Source organism: Tachyglossus aculeatus, chromosome 10, assembly GCF_015852505.1.
Source record: "Tachyglossus aculeatus isolate mTacAcu1 chromosome 10, mTacAcu1.pri, whole genome shotgun sequence".
Classification (NCBI taxonomy): domain Eukaryota; kingdom Metazoa; phylum Chordata; class Mammalia; order Monotremata; family Tachyglossidae; genus Tachyglossus; species Tachyglossus aculeatus.
In genome coordinates, this window is record NC_052075.1 from 44,780,940 (window position 1) to 44,795,968 (window position 15,029).

At 41.3% G+C, this 15,029-nt stretch overlaps 1 protein-coding gene across 1 annotated transcript in view; it reads left to right on the top strand.

Annotated features, from left to right (window-relative positions):
• The window catches only part of MKLN1 (muskelin 1), a 199,825-nt gene that overhangs the window by 116,125 nt on the left and 68,671 nt on the right, over positions 1-15,029 (top strand). The window contains exon 10 of the mRNA XM_038752328.1: positions 12,786-12,998. Coding sequence (XP_038608256.1) covers positions 12,786-12,998 — 213 coding nt within the window. The remainder of the gene's footprint in view (positions 1-12,785; positions 12,999-15,029) is intronic.

Consider the following 15,029-nt stretch of genomic DNA (forward strand, 5'->3'; position numbering starts at 1 on the left):
TGGCATCTAAGGACTTCCCACTAGAAATGTCATTCCCTTTTTTATTTTAGAGTCAGGTAAATTGTAAACATGGACTCTTTTTTACATTTTAGGTACAGAGGGTACCCATTTCAGCATTTTCGGGCAGTTGATTTCTCCTAGGTGGCAGACTCATTCTTAATTGTATTTTGGTATCTAAGGACTTCCCACTAGAAATGTCATTCCCTTTTATTTTTATTTTAGAGTCAGGTAAATTGTAAGCATGGACTCTTTTTTACATTTTAGGTACAGAGGGTACCCATTTCAGCATTTTCGGGCAGTTGATTTCTCCGAGGTGGCAGACTCATTCTTAATTGTATTTTGGTATCTAAGGACTTCCCACTAGAAATGTCATTCCCTTTTATTTTTATTTTAGAGTCAGGTAAATTGTAAGCATGGACTCTTTTTTGCATTTTAGGTACAGAGGGTACCCATTTCAGCATTTTCAGGCAGTTGAGTTCTCAGAGGTGGCAGACTCATTCTTAATTGTATTTGGCATCTAAGGACTTCCCACTAGAAATGTCATTCCCTTTTATTTTTATTTTAGAGTCAGGAAAATTGTAAACATGGACTTTTTTTTACATTTTAGGCCCTAATGAGAAGCAGCATGGTGTAGTGGATAGAGCATGGAGTTCTGGGCAGGTCATGGGTTCTAATCCTGCCTCCACCACTTGTCTGCTGTGTGACCTTGGGCAAGTCACTTCACTTCTCTGGGCCTCCGTTATCTCATCTGTAAAATGAGGATTGAGGCTGTGAGCCCCACATGGGACAGGGACTGTTTCCAACGCGATTTTCTTGTATCCACCCCAGTGCTTCATACAGTGCCTGGCACATAGTGAGTGCTTAATAATAATACTTTTATTATTCATTCATTCAGTCGTATTTACTGAGCGCTTACTGTGTGCAGAGCACTGTACTAAGCGCTTGGGAAGTACAAGTTGGCAACATATAGAGATGGTCCCTACCCAACAGTGGGCTCACAGTCTAGAAGGGGGAGACAAACAACAAAACAAAACATATTAACAAAATAAAATAAATAGAATAGTAAATATGTACAAGTAAAATAGAGTAATAAATATGTACAAACATATATACAGGGGCTGTGGGGAGGGGAAGGAGGTAGGGCGGGGGGATGGAGAGGGGAGGAGGAGGCTCAGTCAGGGAATTATTATCATCATTCTTATTATTAGTTAAGCAATCATGTACTTGCTTCACTGAATCTGGGCAGACCCAACCTGGGGAAAAGCACTAGAATGTAGTCATTTTCTTTAGCAATGTTTAAATACTATTGCCCATGTGATGAAAAGGAAATTCTCTTTCTCGTACGGGATATTTACTGTGTATTTTCTGGATAAAATAAGCTCATCCTTGGTACTAAATCCATCAAGGCATTTTGTGCAGATTAAGCGGTATCACTGCCGCCTTTGTCTGGGTAACAGACACCTCATTGTCACGATGTAGAGTTAGGCATCTTTGGGTGAACATTCTGATCTGCCCACACACTCTTTGCTCATTCAGTCACATGCATTCTCCGTCAAATCCATTTTCACTTGTCCACACATTTTACTTCTGAATGGCTCCTGTGTTCCCACTTGCAGGGACTCGGTTCCGGTTTCAGGACCAGAGCAGACCAATTTCAGGTTTAGATGGTTTCACTTAGCGTGTGCAAATAATCTGATTTTTCAGGGTTTTGTATGCACAGACGGTTTGAGAGAATGTTGTTTAAGGCCAAAAAAAAAAAGCTTGTTCGAAACTCTTCCAACGAGAACAAGAGATTAGAATAAAACCTGACCATTGTAAAGATCTTTTAAGTATTGGGCTTGCTTCACTTCGTAGTAGTCGCATAGTGGCCTTACTTAGGTGGTAATTAAGGTTGGCTCCTTTGAACAACAGTATTTGGAAAGGCCAAGATCACTGTGGCTAAATTTCCTGGTACCTTTTTGAGCCCGGAGGCTAGACGGCATAATAGCGAATCACTGGGGAAGAAGGTCACCTTCTTTGATGTTACTGTCTGTATTTTAGATGGCAAATGGAGACTTCCATTCCTAGCAGCTTTTATACCCCAACGGGTTTGAATGCTTTCCCTCTTCATATCTGACAGACAGTTACTCTTTTCACCTACAAAGCATTATTGAAGGCACAGCTCCTTCAAGAAGCCTTCTCTAAACCCTCATTTCCTTTTCTCCCACTCCTTTCTGCGTCACCCCGATTTGTTCCTTCCCCCCGCCAGCCCAACACTTACGTACATATCCGTTAGTTATATTAACATTTGATATATAGGTGTGTTGTGTATATATGTATATATACATATAATAATATATTAGATATACTATGTCTCTCTCCCTCTCTAGACTGTAAGCTCATTGTGGGCAGGAAATGTGTCTATGTTGTTATATGGTATTCTCCCAAGTGCTTTGTGCAGTGCTCTGCACACAATGAACACTCAACAAATACAACTGATTGCTCTGAGGGGAGTTTGGAAGAAAATGCTGGCATCGTTCCGTGTTACTTCTGTGTGACTGTTTAATGAAAGTGAATTAATCAAATATGCTTTTGACTGCTTTGATCATGGTCTTATGTGGCACCCTGCATCCGGTTTGCCAAGGGCCTGCTGCCTTATTCTGGCTCGTGATAAACTGTTCTTTATTGACTGACGTCATGCATTATTGTTCTAGGAAGCTCTGCAAAGTGTCTTCAATTCTGATCAGTGTGATTTCCCACATTTTAACATCTTATTTGCATTTTGTTAACTTACCGCTCCTACATCTGTTCTCAGCACTTTGTACAAAACGAGGCAGTCCCCTGTTATTAGCTGCCTAGCTAGTCCTTTGTGATTGGACATATGCTTTACTAAGTTAGTAGAGAATTCATTTAGCACCCTTTTAAAATGGATGGGATGGTACAGAAAAGAGATGAGAAGTGGTCTTTTTTTTCCAAGCACTATACAGGTTATACACTTATCAGAGTACTTTGTCCAGTTTGGATTACCGGACTTAAAGGTGGAGATAAAAGAAACACGAGTAGATCCAGGTAAAAAAAAAAATAGCAAAGAGACTTTAAAGGGGAGGAAAATCATCAATGGTAGGTTAAAGGAATTGGGGTGGTTTAGTCTAAAGGAGACTTTTTTTTAGCCATCTTCCAGTATATACGAAAGGTTTTTATGAGGCTGATACATAGGCTCCCAAGGACCAATAGGAGAATCATAGACTCAAAACAGGAGCGATTTCTGGTGGTTCCAGTGAAGTCTGGTCCCTGAAAATCTCCAGCATCAGCAAAAATGTTTGAATGCTTAGAGTGGGCAGCACTGGGAAACAGTCAGTGAAAGTAAGACATGAACCCCGTCCTTGAGGAGCTTGCAATCTAATGGGGAAGACAATTGAATAAAAATCGCAAACATAGTGTAGGTAAAAGAGTAGGGAACAAATAATACAAACCAAAAATAGGCAATAAGTAAACCCTTTAAAGGAAGAATAATCAGCCATCTGTCTGGGATGGTTTAATCATTCATCTGCCTGGATCTGATAATTTTTTGAAGTCCCTTCCAGGTCTGTGATTCTGTAGAAAGAAAAGCAAATCACATGAGAATGCTTGGGAAGGAACAAGAGTTAAAGTGCAAATCCACATAGAACTGGGAGGAGATCGCAGGGGGCGGGGTGAAATTCAGAAGACTTTTGAAAGCTTTTCATTGGGGAAGGGAGAGAGGGAGGAGGGAAAGGAAAGGCAAAAGAACCAAAGAGGGAAGGAATTTGAATGCCACAGATGAACAAGATGGAAGATAGGCCGACACAGAAGACAGGCCGACACACACTGTGCGACATCTTGATAAAATTTGTGGTTTTGCTCACGATAAAACTGAAAACCATTGACCTGGAAGGTTGTGATTTTCGATTGAGTTCCGTAGTTTTCAATCTCTCTGCTGGTCTCCCTCCTCACCCCTTCAGAAACAGGCTTTGAGGTGGTGGTGAGGAGGCAGGGCAAGGAGTGGGAAAGAGCTATCGTTTTGATCAGGCTCATTACCAAAAAGAAAGCATCCCAAGTGTGGGAATGTAACCAACTGAATGACCAATTTCCAACTTTTCCTTCTCATGTGTAGCCCTTAAGGTATCTGCAAAAAGCCCTTTTCCTTCCAGTTTCAAAGCAAATTTCATCATTTGATCGGAGAACTCTTGTTTATCTCCATTATAGGAAAAAACCAGCGTGCCTGCATTTTACGTAATATGCTATCTGTGGATCTTAAGGACCTTCACTAATGTTTTCTGGTGCTTGGCCAGTATCAACACTATTTATTAGGGAAGGATTAGTGTAGCATATATTGTTAAAGGTCACTATAGTTAGAGAGGAGATGTTCTTTGAAGGTCGTGGTTGGTGGAAAAGGAGAAGAAGCGTGGCCTACTGAATAGAGCTCAGGCCTGGGATTGAGAAGGACCTGGGTTTTCATCCCAGCCCTGCCACTTGTCTGCTGTGTGACCCTGAGCAAGTCACTTCACTTCTCTGTGCCTCAGTTCCCTCATCTGTAAAATAGGAAGTATGGGACAGGGACTGCGTCCAAACCAATTAGCTGCTATGTACCCCAGCACTCAGAACAGTGCCTCCACGTAGTAAGCACTTAACAAATACCACAATTATTATCATTATTTTATTATTATTGTTACTACTACTACTTGATCTCTTTGAGACCTTTCCTGCTGGCTTTGGGTTCCTCTTCCTAGATTGCCCTTTTTCGCCACCATTTAATTTCATTCAGTCAGTCGTATTTATTAAGTGCTTACTGTGTACAGAACACTGTCCTAAGTGCTTGGGAAGTATAAATTGGCAACATAATAGGGATCAGATCCCCATTTTACAGTTGAGGAATCATATATACATATATACAGGTGCTGTGGGGAAGGGAAGGAGGCAAGATGGGGGGATGGAGAGGGGGGCGAGGGGGGAGGAAGGAGGGGGCTCAGTCTGGGAAGGCCTCCTGGAGGAGGTGAGCTCTCAGTAGGGCCTTGGCTCTCAGTAGGGATGGGTACAGATGGCTGCACAGCATCAGAGGAGGCCACAGAAGAAGAGGAGGAAACAGTGGGAGTAGAGTAGCCGCAAACCACACAGAGCCAGCTATACAGTAAGGGGCAAGTGGCATACAACCCAGATCCTCTGAGTCCCAGGCCTGCGCTCTTAGAGCACCCCGCTTCCCGTTTTCTCATTCCATGGTATAAATTAAGATCTGTTCCAGAAACCTTCATATGATCATTGTCACTATTGTTTAAGCTTTATTAAAGTAATTCAAAGCATATTATCCCAGTGTTAAATGAACGAGGAGCTGTGATATAATTAGGAGTCTGCAGGAGGCTATAGGAATAGAAACTTGTTCTGCTGACTTGTGGAAGTGTTTTTTTTTCAAGCAACTGTAAGCTAATGGGCGGGAATCGGGTCTACCAGCTCTGTTGTATTGCACTTTCCCAAGCGCTTAGTACAGTGCTCCACACAGTTAGTGCTAAATAAATGCCACTGATGGATCAGTCCAGTTTTTGGTGGATAGCAGCTGCTGCCTTTTCTCCTCTTCAGACACACTATGGCAGGCTTATTCTTTCTGAACGCCTTTGTGCCGCTTTGGACTCCTCTCCCCATTAGGGTCATCTACCTTCCTTCCTCTCCCCCTCGCCCCCCCTCCATCCCCCCCCCCATCTTACCCCCTTCCCTTCCCCACAGCACCTGTATATATGTATATATGTTTGTACATATTTGTTACTCTATTTATTTTACTTGTACATGTCTATTCTATTTATTTTATTTTGTTAGTATGTTTGGTTTAGTTCTCTGTCTCCCCCTTTTAGACTGTGAGCCCACTGTTGGGTAGGGACTGTCTCTATATGTTGCCAACTTGTACTTCCCAAGCGCTTAGTACAGTGCTCTGCACACAGTAAGCGCTCAATAAATACGATTGAGGATGATGATGATGATGATCTGCCTGAATTACATTTTTAAAGGAAATTGCTTCCCTGAAAACTGGCGCAGATTTCTAATTCTGAATTTGTAACTGGTGTTGAAGGAGCTAGAACTACTTCTTCATTTCTTTCAACATCCTGTGACGATGTACTGAACTCTCAAAATCCAAACAAGTCTTCATTGGACAATGGATCCTCTGAATGAGATGTGAGCCGTATGTGGGACAGGGACTGGGTCCAACCTGATTAGTTTGTATCTACCCCAGGGCTTAGCGCTTAACAAATAGCAGTAAATGCATTTAGCTTTTCAAACTGCATCATTCATTTCTAGAATTAGGTTCTTCCTCAGTTGAACAGTTTCTTTGGTTATCGGCTCAGGGTGTCTTGAAAATCCAAAGCAAAATTTGGGTGGAACAACCTTCAAGATTCTTTCGTTATCATTTGCTTAATCTCAACTCAAAGGAAGGGGTCGAGGAGGGTTTTTATTATCTGCAGATCGAGGCGTTGGGCGTCTGTGAAGAGTCAGATGCCCAGCAATGCGGACTGTATTGTAGGGTGACTGTAACCCGGGGTAATACAACGAACAGTACTGGTTGTGTCCTGGTTGTGGAAACTAAGATTTCATTCATTCGATCGTATTTATTGAGCGCTTACTGTGTGCAGAGCACTGTACTAAGTGCTTGGGAAGTACAAGTTGGCAACACAGAGACGGTCCCTACCCAACAGGGGGCTTACAGTCTAGAAGGGATGCGACTCTGAGCCCCGTGTGGGGCAGAGACTGCGTCTGTTTTGGTTCTTTTTCGTCTACCCAATGCTTAGTACGTAGTTAGTAGTTAGTACATCCTGTGATTAGTTCATTATTATCATTAGTTCATAGTGAAACTTAATGAGCATTGATTCGTTGGCCTGAACTTTGAAAAACAGTTTTTATAGTTTATCCCCCCCCCCAGCACTTAGAACGGTGTTTTGCACGTAGTAAGCACTTAACAAATACCACCGTTGTTATTATTATTATAGTGAACTCTGTTATAAAGGTAGGTCCTTAGGGGCAGGGAACAAGTCTCCCAACTCTGTGATTATTGTACTCTCCTTAAGCGCTTAGTACAGTGCCCCGCAAACAGAAAGCAATCAATAGGTATGATTGATTGATTAAAATAGAATCCCACCTGCTCTGTATCAATTTTTGGCATTTTTATCAGTGTGTTTGTGGGCTGCAGGTAACATCATGCTACATCTGTGAAAACAAATGTAGTTACTTTTATGCACTTATCTCCATTTAACAGGATCAACATCCCTTGTGTAGGGCTCTGTACCTTAAAAACGAGGACTTCTCAAATTAAATTGATGACAGGCTATCTGTTAACAAATCAAAGCAGATGAATACTTGAGTACTGATTTTCTCTTGCACAAGCTATCCCAGTAACAAAAGTTTTAGCTGGCACTGGATTCGTTTCTATGGGGTTTTGGTAGAAACTATGATTTTCTACATGTTTAGCCGCTTTGAATTCTTGCTCAAGTGCAGCTAGCCTTTTATTTGGTCATGAATTTTGTTTTTCTTCACCGCTTAAGGGACTTTGGGTCAAGTCTTGTCAGCTAAACTGTGATGTCGATGACCCGGACCTTTCATTTTTGTTCCATTGCGGAGACCCTCGGGCTTTTATTATCCTTCCCTTTAGTGCTGCTTCAATTTAATTTTGCAGAAACCGAAGAACTAGAAGGGACAGCAAGATCGTCTCTTCTAGTGGATTTTCTAACTGCAGTCCATGGAGCCTTAAATTCTCTTGGGGGCCTGCTTGACATTCTAAAAAAATCCTCTTGCTTTTGGTGGACATTTTATTCTGAGCCATAATAATCTCTTCTTGAACAAATTGTTCAGGGCAGGCAGGCACGGCCTTCTCTTTATGCATGAATATTTTCTGCAAATAGTGTTTCCATACACATTCTCTCCCTTTCTCACAACTAACAATGATAGCGAATGAGTGGCTTCGGCAGTTCCATCAAGTCAGAAGAGATTCTGAAAAGCTTCAACATTTTTCTCCATAGGCTGAAAACCACTGATCTAGTTGCCTCTTTTCTGCCTTAGTTAGACCATACTGAAGTAATAATAATAATAATAATAATGGTATTTGTTAACCACTTACTAAATGTCAAGACTCTACTAAGTGGTGGGGTAGATACAACATAATGAGGTCAGACACAGTCTCTTTTATCACACGAGGCTCACAGTCTAAGTAAGAAGGAGAACAGGTAATTATCTCAGACTTTCCTTCAAGGGAGGAAATTCCAATATAGCCTTTTTTGGTAGCACTTTGATGTAGCCTTCACGCTTGAGTATTTTCTTTGTAGGTCACCAAAATTGCTTCGTTGCTGTACGGTCCCTAACAGGTTCTTAAAATGTCTCAAAGACATTCCTGCCAAAGGGCGATTTGGATAGAATGCAGTGGAAAAATGGGGCGTGTGGCTACCACCAATGCAGGCGCTGATTGAGTGCAGTGCCTTGCGGCTCTGCCTGACATATCATCATTATTATTATTATTATTATTAATCTTTACAAGCAGAATGCCGGGCTCACATGGCAAGCCTGCTTTCAGCAACTCGATAAAATTGCAGAGACAACCAAATCGGAACTATTGAAAATTCATCATATCCTGGAATATGACTGTCAGCAGTTGCAAATTGGTTCTCCATTAGACCCTAATGAGTTACTATTTTAAATGAGCTTTAGAAGACCTTTCTGACTGCCACAACTTTGATTTTAACTCGCTGCGGCAAAAGCCGTCTACTTTATCAATTATTTTCGCTAGTAATTAAGCTCAAGCAAACCTACTCCCTATTTCTTGTTTTAGTTCTTCCTGTCTCCCTCTCCTTGGAACTCCTTTCCCCTTTGCCTGCCAATCAACCGCTCATCCCAGTTTTAAAGCCCTTTTGAAATCACATCTCCTCCAGGAGGCTTTTCCTGAATGTTTCTTCTCCCCAGGACATATTCCCCTTCTATCTCCTGCATCAATTTTTTCATTTATGCACCTGCAATAATTATGTATATATCAGGTTCCATGCCCTACTATTTAAGTACTCACTCATCTACGTATCCATTTCTCTGCCTCTTTCTTGGAATAATTTTGAGTTTGTCTCCCGTGCTAGACTTTTAGGCTTCTTGAGGCTAAGGATCATCTTCTGACTGTATCTTACTCACCCAACTGTTTAGTACTGTGATCAGCACACAGTAGGTGCTTAGTAAATACTATTGATTCGTTAATCTATTTCTAAGACCAGTTAATCTTTGATTTTCCTCCTGCTCCCACTGTAAGTATCTTTTGTTGTTGTGCCCCATTAAATTATAAGCTCTTTGAAGCTAAATAACATATTAATCATAATTGTGGTTTTGCTTATTATGTGCCAAGCACTGTACTCAGTGCTGGATAGACACAATATAAGTAACAGATGTGCCTTGCTTCTTTGGTAATAATAATAATTGGTGTTTATGCCCTTACTGTGTGCCAAATGCTGTTCTAAACTCTAGGGTAGATCCCAAATAATCAGGGGGACACAGTGCCTATCTCACTTAGGACTCAGGGTATAAGTTGGAGGAAGCACAGATATTTAATCTCCATTTTACAGATGAGGGAACGGAGGCACAGAGTTGTTAAGTAGCTTGCCCAAAGTCACACAGAGGCAAGTGGCAGTGCAGGGATTAGAAACCAGGTCCTTTGACCTCTGCCTGTACTGTTTTCACTAGGCCACACTGCTTCTTGTGAAGTATTAAGCTGAACTAAAACTCCCAATTGATCAATCAGCTGTATTTATTTATTTATTTGAGTGCCTATTGTGTGCTTGGGAGAGTACAGTATAACAGAGTTGGTAGACACATTCCATGCTCACAAGGAGCTTACAGTCTAGAAGACTGAGAGGAGGAAATGTGTGTGTATGTGTGTGTGTGTACATATCTGTAATTCTATTTATTTATATTTATACGTGTTTACTTGTTTTGATGCGTATATATCTATAATTCTGTGTATTTATATCGATGCCTGTTTACTTGTTCTGACTGTAAGCCTGGTCTGCGCAGGGATTGTCTTTCTTTATTGCCGAATTGTACTTTCCAGGCGCTTAGTACAGGGCTCTGCACACAGTAAGTGCTCAGTAAATATGACTTAATGAAGGAAAACTCTTACTTTGGTACAATGTGAAAACATCACATTTTCTAAATCGGGATTGGTGGGTTGGGTTGAAAATAGAGGCAGAACCCTACCATGATTCTTGGTCCTTTTTCTCTTCAAAAATAATGACAATCTGAGCAAGTTATTATTAGTTGTAGTAAAAGGGAGGTGTTTTTGAACACTCGAAAAATCACTGATCTCCTTACTGCAGCCATGTATTTGAGCAGAGACCCACACCCTAATTAGTACCCAGCTGGAATACTAGCTATTCATATTCATTCAATCAAATTTATTGAGCACTTACTCTGGTGCAGAGTACTGGATATGGCTCATCGAGTGTGAGGGTTAAGGAAGAGCAGAATACATTTCCCGTATTAAGACCCAGAGTTTCCCATATTGTTTGACAAGCCATCACTTATGTGGATCTGAGGTAAAACACTGATTAAAATTGTTCACGTTTTGCATAGCCCTGAAAATGCTATAAGCATTCGGTGTAGTAGAAGAAGGGGAATGTTGTACAGGGCACCAGTATAGTGCCAACAAAGAATGCGTATGTACACCTGACTTCCAGGAAGGTGAACATCCCTGCTGCATCTCAAGAGGTCTGACATTTGGACAGAAGTCTGTGATGGGGCCTTTTAAGCCATATATATTGGAGCAGATCTCAAAATTTTCCTGTGAATAGTTTTGTTTGGCTTAGGTGGTGTGTTTTGTACGCAAACCTGAGGTTGTCTTTGTGGTAAGTCTTTGCCATTATAAATTCTTCTTTTCCAATCCTCTTTTCTAAACATTTGTTTTTCAGCACCATTGGCCAGGATCGTCATTATTTCCTAAGTTGATTTGATGTTAATGTGTCCTTGAATGGCTCGGAAATAACTTTGTAATTTCTGCTCATCTGTTCCACATCTCTTACAGGAGTGACGGAAACTGGTGGAATAATTGCCAGTATGAATGAACCTCTTAAAAAGTAGCACCAAAATGAATGCTAATCCCTGAGTTTCCACTGGCTGGTTCTTTTAAGCCTTTTGGCAAATAATGTTGAAATTTGCCTCAGTTTGCCTGTTGTTTACCTTGGTGGCTCTTATGGTGAGGTGGTGGAAGGCTGAGAACTGTTGTAAATCTTTTAAATCAGAAAGCCCATAGTACTTTGCCCAGTATGCAGCATTGTATTCATTTTGTGTTTGGAGTTAAGGGTGGTTTCCATCCGAGGCTAAAATTAAAGCTTGATTTATTAGTGCAGTGGAGGAGAAGTCCACAAACCCTTAGAAGCCTAATCATGCCTCGGCCTGTGCTGCAACCACTTTGATCTTTTTAATGGCTCTAACTCTAATTAAGGTAAAGTAAAAAGTTCTGTGGATCTTATTAAAAGAAGTGCCAGTTTTACTTGGAATTTTCTTTCCCCTTGTGGAAATTAATTTCTCTCATAAGGGTAGCAAGTGTCACTAAAGATAGCAAGTAAATGAGATTGCAATTTTATTTCGGATTTCATTCTTTCTTTTTAATGTTATTTGTTAAGCGTTTACTTGGGTTAAACACTGTTCTAAATAATGGGGTAGATAAAAACTAATCTGGTTGGACATAGCCCTATTCCACATGGGGCTCACAGTCTTAATCCCTGTTTTACCAATAAGGAAACTGAGGCACAGAGAAGTTAAGTGATTTGCCCACGGTCACACAGCAAGTGATTGGCATTGCTGGGATTGGAGTCCAGGTCCTCTGACTCTTAGGCCCATGCTCTGTCTTTCGCTAGGCCAGGATGTTTCTCCAATCTATCTTAATCAGGCACATAAACGTTTTCAAGCTACCTGTTGCTGATTCACTTGGTGTTAACCTACTGCATTTTATTGAAAAGCTGACATTACTAACATTACTAATGTTGGTAACATTACTAAATCTGATGGTCGGGAAGAAGGGTATTAAATAGAGCAGAGGCCTGTGACCACAGTTGATTGCTAGAAATGCGTCTTAAATCAAAATGAGTTGGAACCAGTTATCTCATAGGAACAATTTAATGAATTGGGAACTTTGGTTCCTGAACCAAGGTCAGATGCCCGGTTCTTAAACTAATTTACCCAGAATTGAATAACTAATCAATTGTAGATGAGTGATTATATTTATATTGAGTGACAGAGGTTTCATTGTAGGGTAACTGACTTTTACTTCATAGGAAGTAAAATAAACATGTTAACTCTCCCTGGTGATCAAGTAATCCCCACCTTAAAGCCTCTCCCATCTGTCCTCCCCACCTCCTTTAACTTTCTCCCTCACCCTATTGTGGGTGGGCCTTTTTTGTTTATTTGTTTCCCCATTTTCCTACAGCTTTCTTGCACCCTCCCCAGCCCTGAGTCCCCTGAACTGGTACGGTAAAGGAGGCTCATATCGCTCATATCGAAGCCATTGCTTAAAGGGTTGTAAATCAAAGACTTCCCATATGCCGATATTCATGGGATGGTAAACTCCTGGAGGAGGGACTGAGATTGGGTCTGATCTGTTATATTTGTATCTACTCCAGTATTTAGCACTGAGCTTGGTACGTAGCGAGCATTCAACCAATAATTACATAACTTGCACTTCTATTTTTTTCCTCCCATGTGCTTATTGTAAAGTGCTGTATTCTCAGTTGGCACCCAAATTCTACTGATTGATTTTTTTCTTTTCTTTTTTTTTTTTTTTGAAACAGAATGGGCCCAGTGCTCGATCCTGTCACAAAATGTGCATTGATATTCAGCGAAGACAGATCTATACGCTGGGGCGCTACCTGGACTCCTCTGTGCGGAATAGCAAATCTCTGAAAAGTGACTTCTACCGCTATGATATTGACTCAAACACCTGGATGTTACTAAGCGAGGACACTGCTGCCGATGGAGGGCCCAAGCTGGTGTTTGACCATCAGGTCTGCAGCTCAGAAAAAACAACAACATTTCAGGCAGTTGTTTAAGTGTTCCACTGAGGGTTTGACTTTAGGTCTAATCCCTGAGCTGTTAATGAACCCCTTGTGACACGAGAGAGAAATGCTACTACATGTCAATATTTTCCTAGTCGGTATGGAGATGCTCCTTTTTTCCATCCTCATTATTTTGTTCCCCACTGGATGAGGAGGAGCCGGGAACTCAGGCCCTACTCTGCATATGGTTCATTCATTAATGAAGTGTTGTATTCTGCCAAATCTGTAAAACGGTGGGAACAGAGTGCTTAAAAAAAAAATTTCAGGTCAATGTGAAATATAGAGCTTAGGTGAATAGTACAAAGAGAGAACGCTGTGCAATCCCTCAGAGAGATTTGGGAAGATTATTTTGCCACCTGTTTTTCTCTTCCAAATTCTGGGAAGAAATTTAAAACCTTGGCCATTCAGTTAAATTTTAGTGAGGTTTTATCACTCCAGAAATCGGGGGCTCACCTGCGTTTACTTGCTGTTAATGCTCACCGTACCTCCCCCAAAACAGCCAATGCCGCCTTTACTGTCGGTCCTGGGGGAGGAGGAGAGAAGCCAGTTGAGATCATTGAGGTGACAGCAACGGGGATGGAGGTGGGCAAGTCAGCAGGAGTAAGCAGAAAGAGCCCACTTTGTGCCTTTTACCTCCATCAACATGCCACGACACGGCCCTGATGGTTGCCCAAGGAATGAGGGAAAAAGTGTAACGTCGGGGTCGAGAGCCACCGGTGTTCATCACTGCTTTTCACACGGCACTGAGGGGGTCGTTCGTGCTGTTTGTATCCTAGGTCTTTCCTTCTCATTTCTAAATTGTAAAAGGTTGGAAATTCCAGATTTTTTTCCTTTATCTGCGTGTGCATCTGTTGTTGTCTTTTTTAAAAAAAGAAAAGATGTTCGTGTTGGCAAGAAATGGTGGCAGGGTGGGGGTGAAGAAAGGAGCAAGAGAGCGATGGGAATTAATAGCAGTAGCCTCGGGGGTAGTCCCGAAACCAGGGCTGGAACTCCTCCTGCTGGCTTTACATCACTGAGCTGAACTAACACTCCCCAGAGCCGCAGCAAATTCCTGCCGACATCCTCAGTGATGTTGATGCGGAAAACAAAGACTCAGAAAAGTCAGCCAAGGCCAGCTTCTGCTCTATTAAAAACAGAATGTTAGCCATTGACAAATGGAAAAGAACAACATTGTTTGCAGAAGACATCTTATTTTCCAGCTTCTGAGGGGTGATTGCTACCTCCTTGAAGAAAGAAGGAGATGTCTTAATACAGAGGAGAAAATAGAATAAATCAGGGTGGGGGTATGCCAGCAATTAAGATTTCTTACTGGGCAGCTTCATCCTCCCTCGTGTTTACTAAGCTAGAGTGTCCCTGGTACCAGAAAACTGGGATCAAGATGAGTTGGTGCGCCTAATTTAAAAACAAAATGAAACACTAATTGTGTTTTGTTACTGTGTAGAAGGTAGGCCTGATCCTTACCCAGGGCAAAACCCAAAAAAGCAGCGATCTCTTCTGTTTATTCATTCATTCATTCATTCATTCAATCGTATTTATTGAGCGCTTACTGTGTGCAGAGCACTGTAGTAAGCGCTTGGGAAGTACAAGTTGGCAACATATAGAGATGGTCCCTACCCAACAGTGGGCTTACAGTCTAGAAGTGGGAAACAAACAACAAAACAAAACGTATTAACAAAATAGAGTAAATATGTACAAATAAAATAGAGTAATAAATACGTACAAACATATACACATATATACAGGTTTAATGTAGGAGAGAGAGAAAATGATCTGCCTCAGAATATCTTGGAAGATTTTAGGGTCTTTAGAATTTTTTTACTCTAAACAGGACCCCAGAAGGCCAAGGCAATTTTAAGCTTAGCATTGTTATTAAATTTAACCAGTCAAGGAAGAGGTTGCCCTCTTGCCGAGGAAGATTAAAAATAGCCCCATTGGTGGGTAGGTGACTGTGTTGGTAAGCTATTAGAGTGACTTAGAACA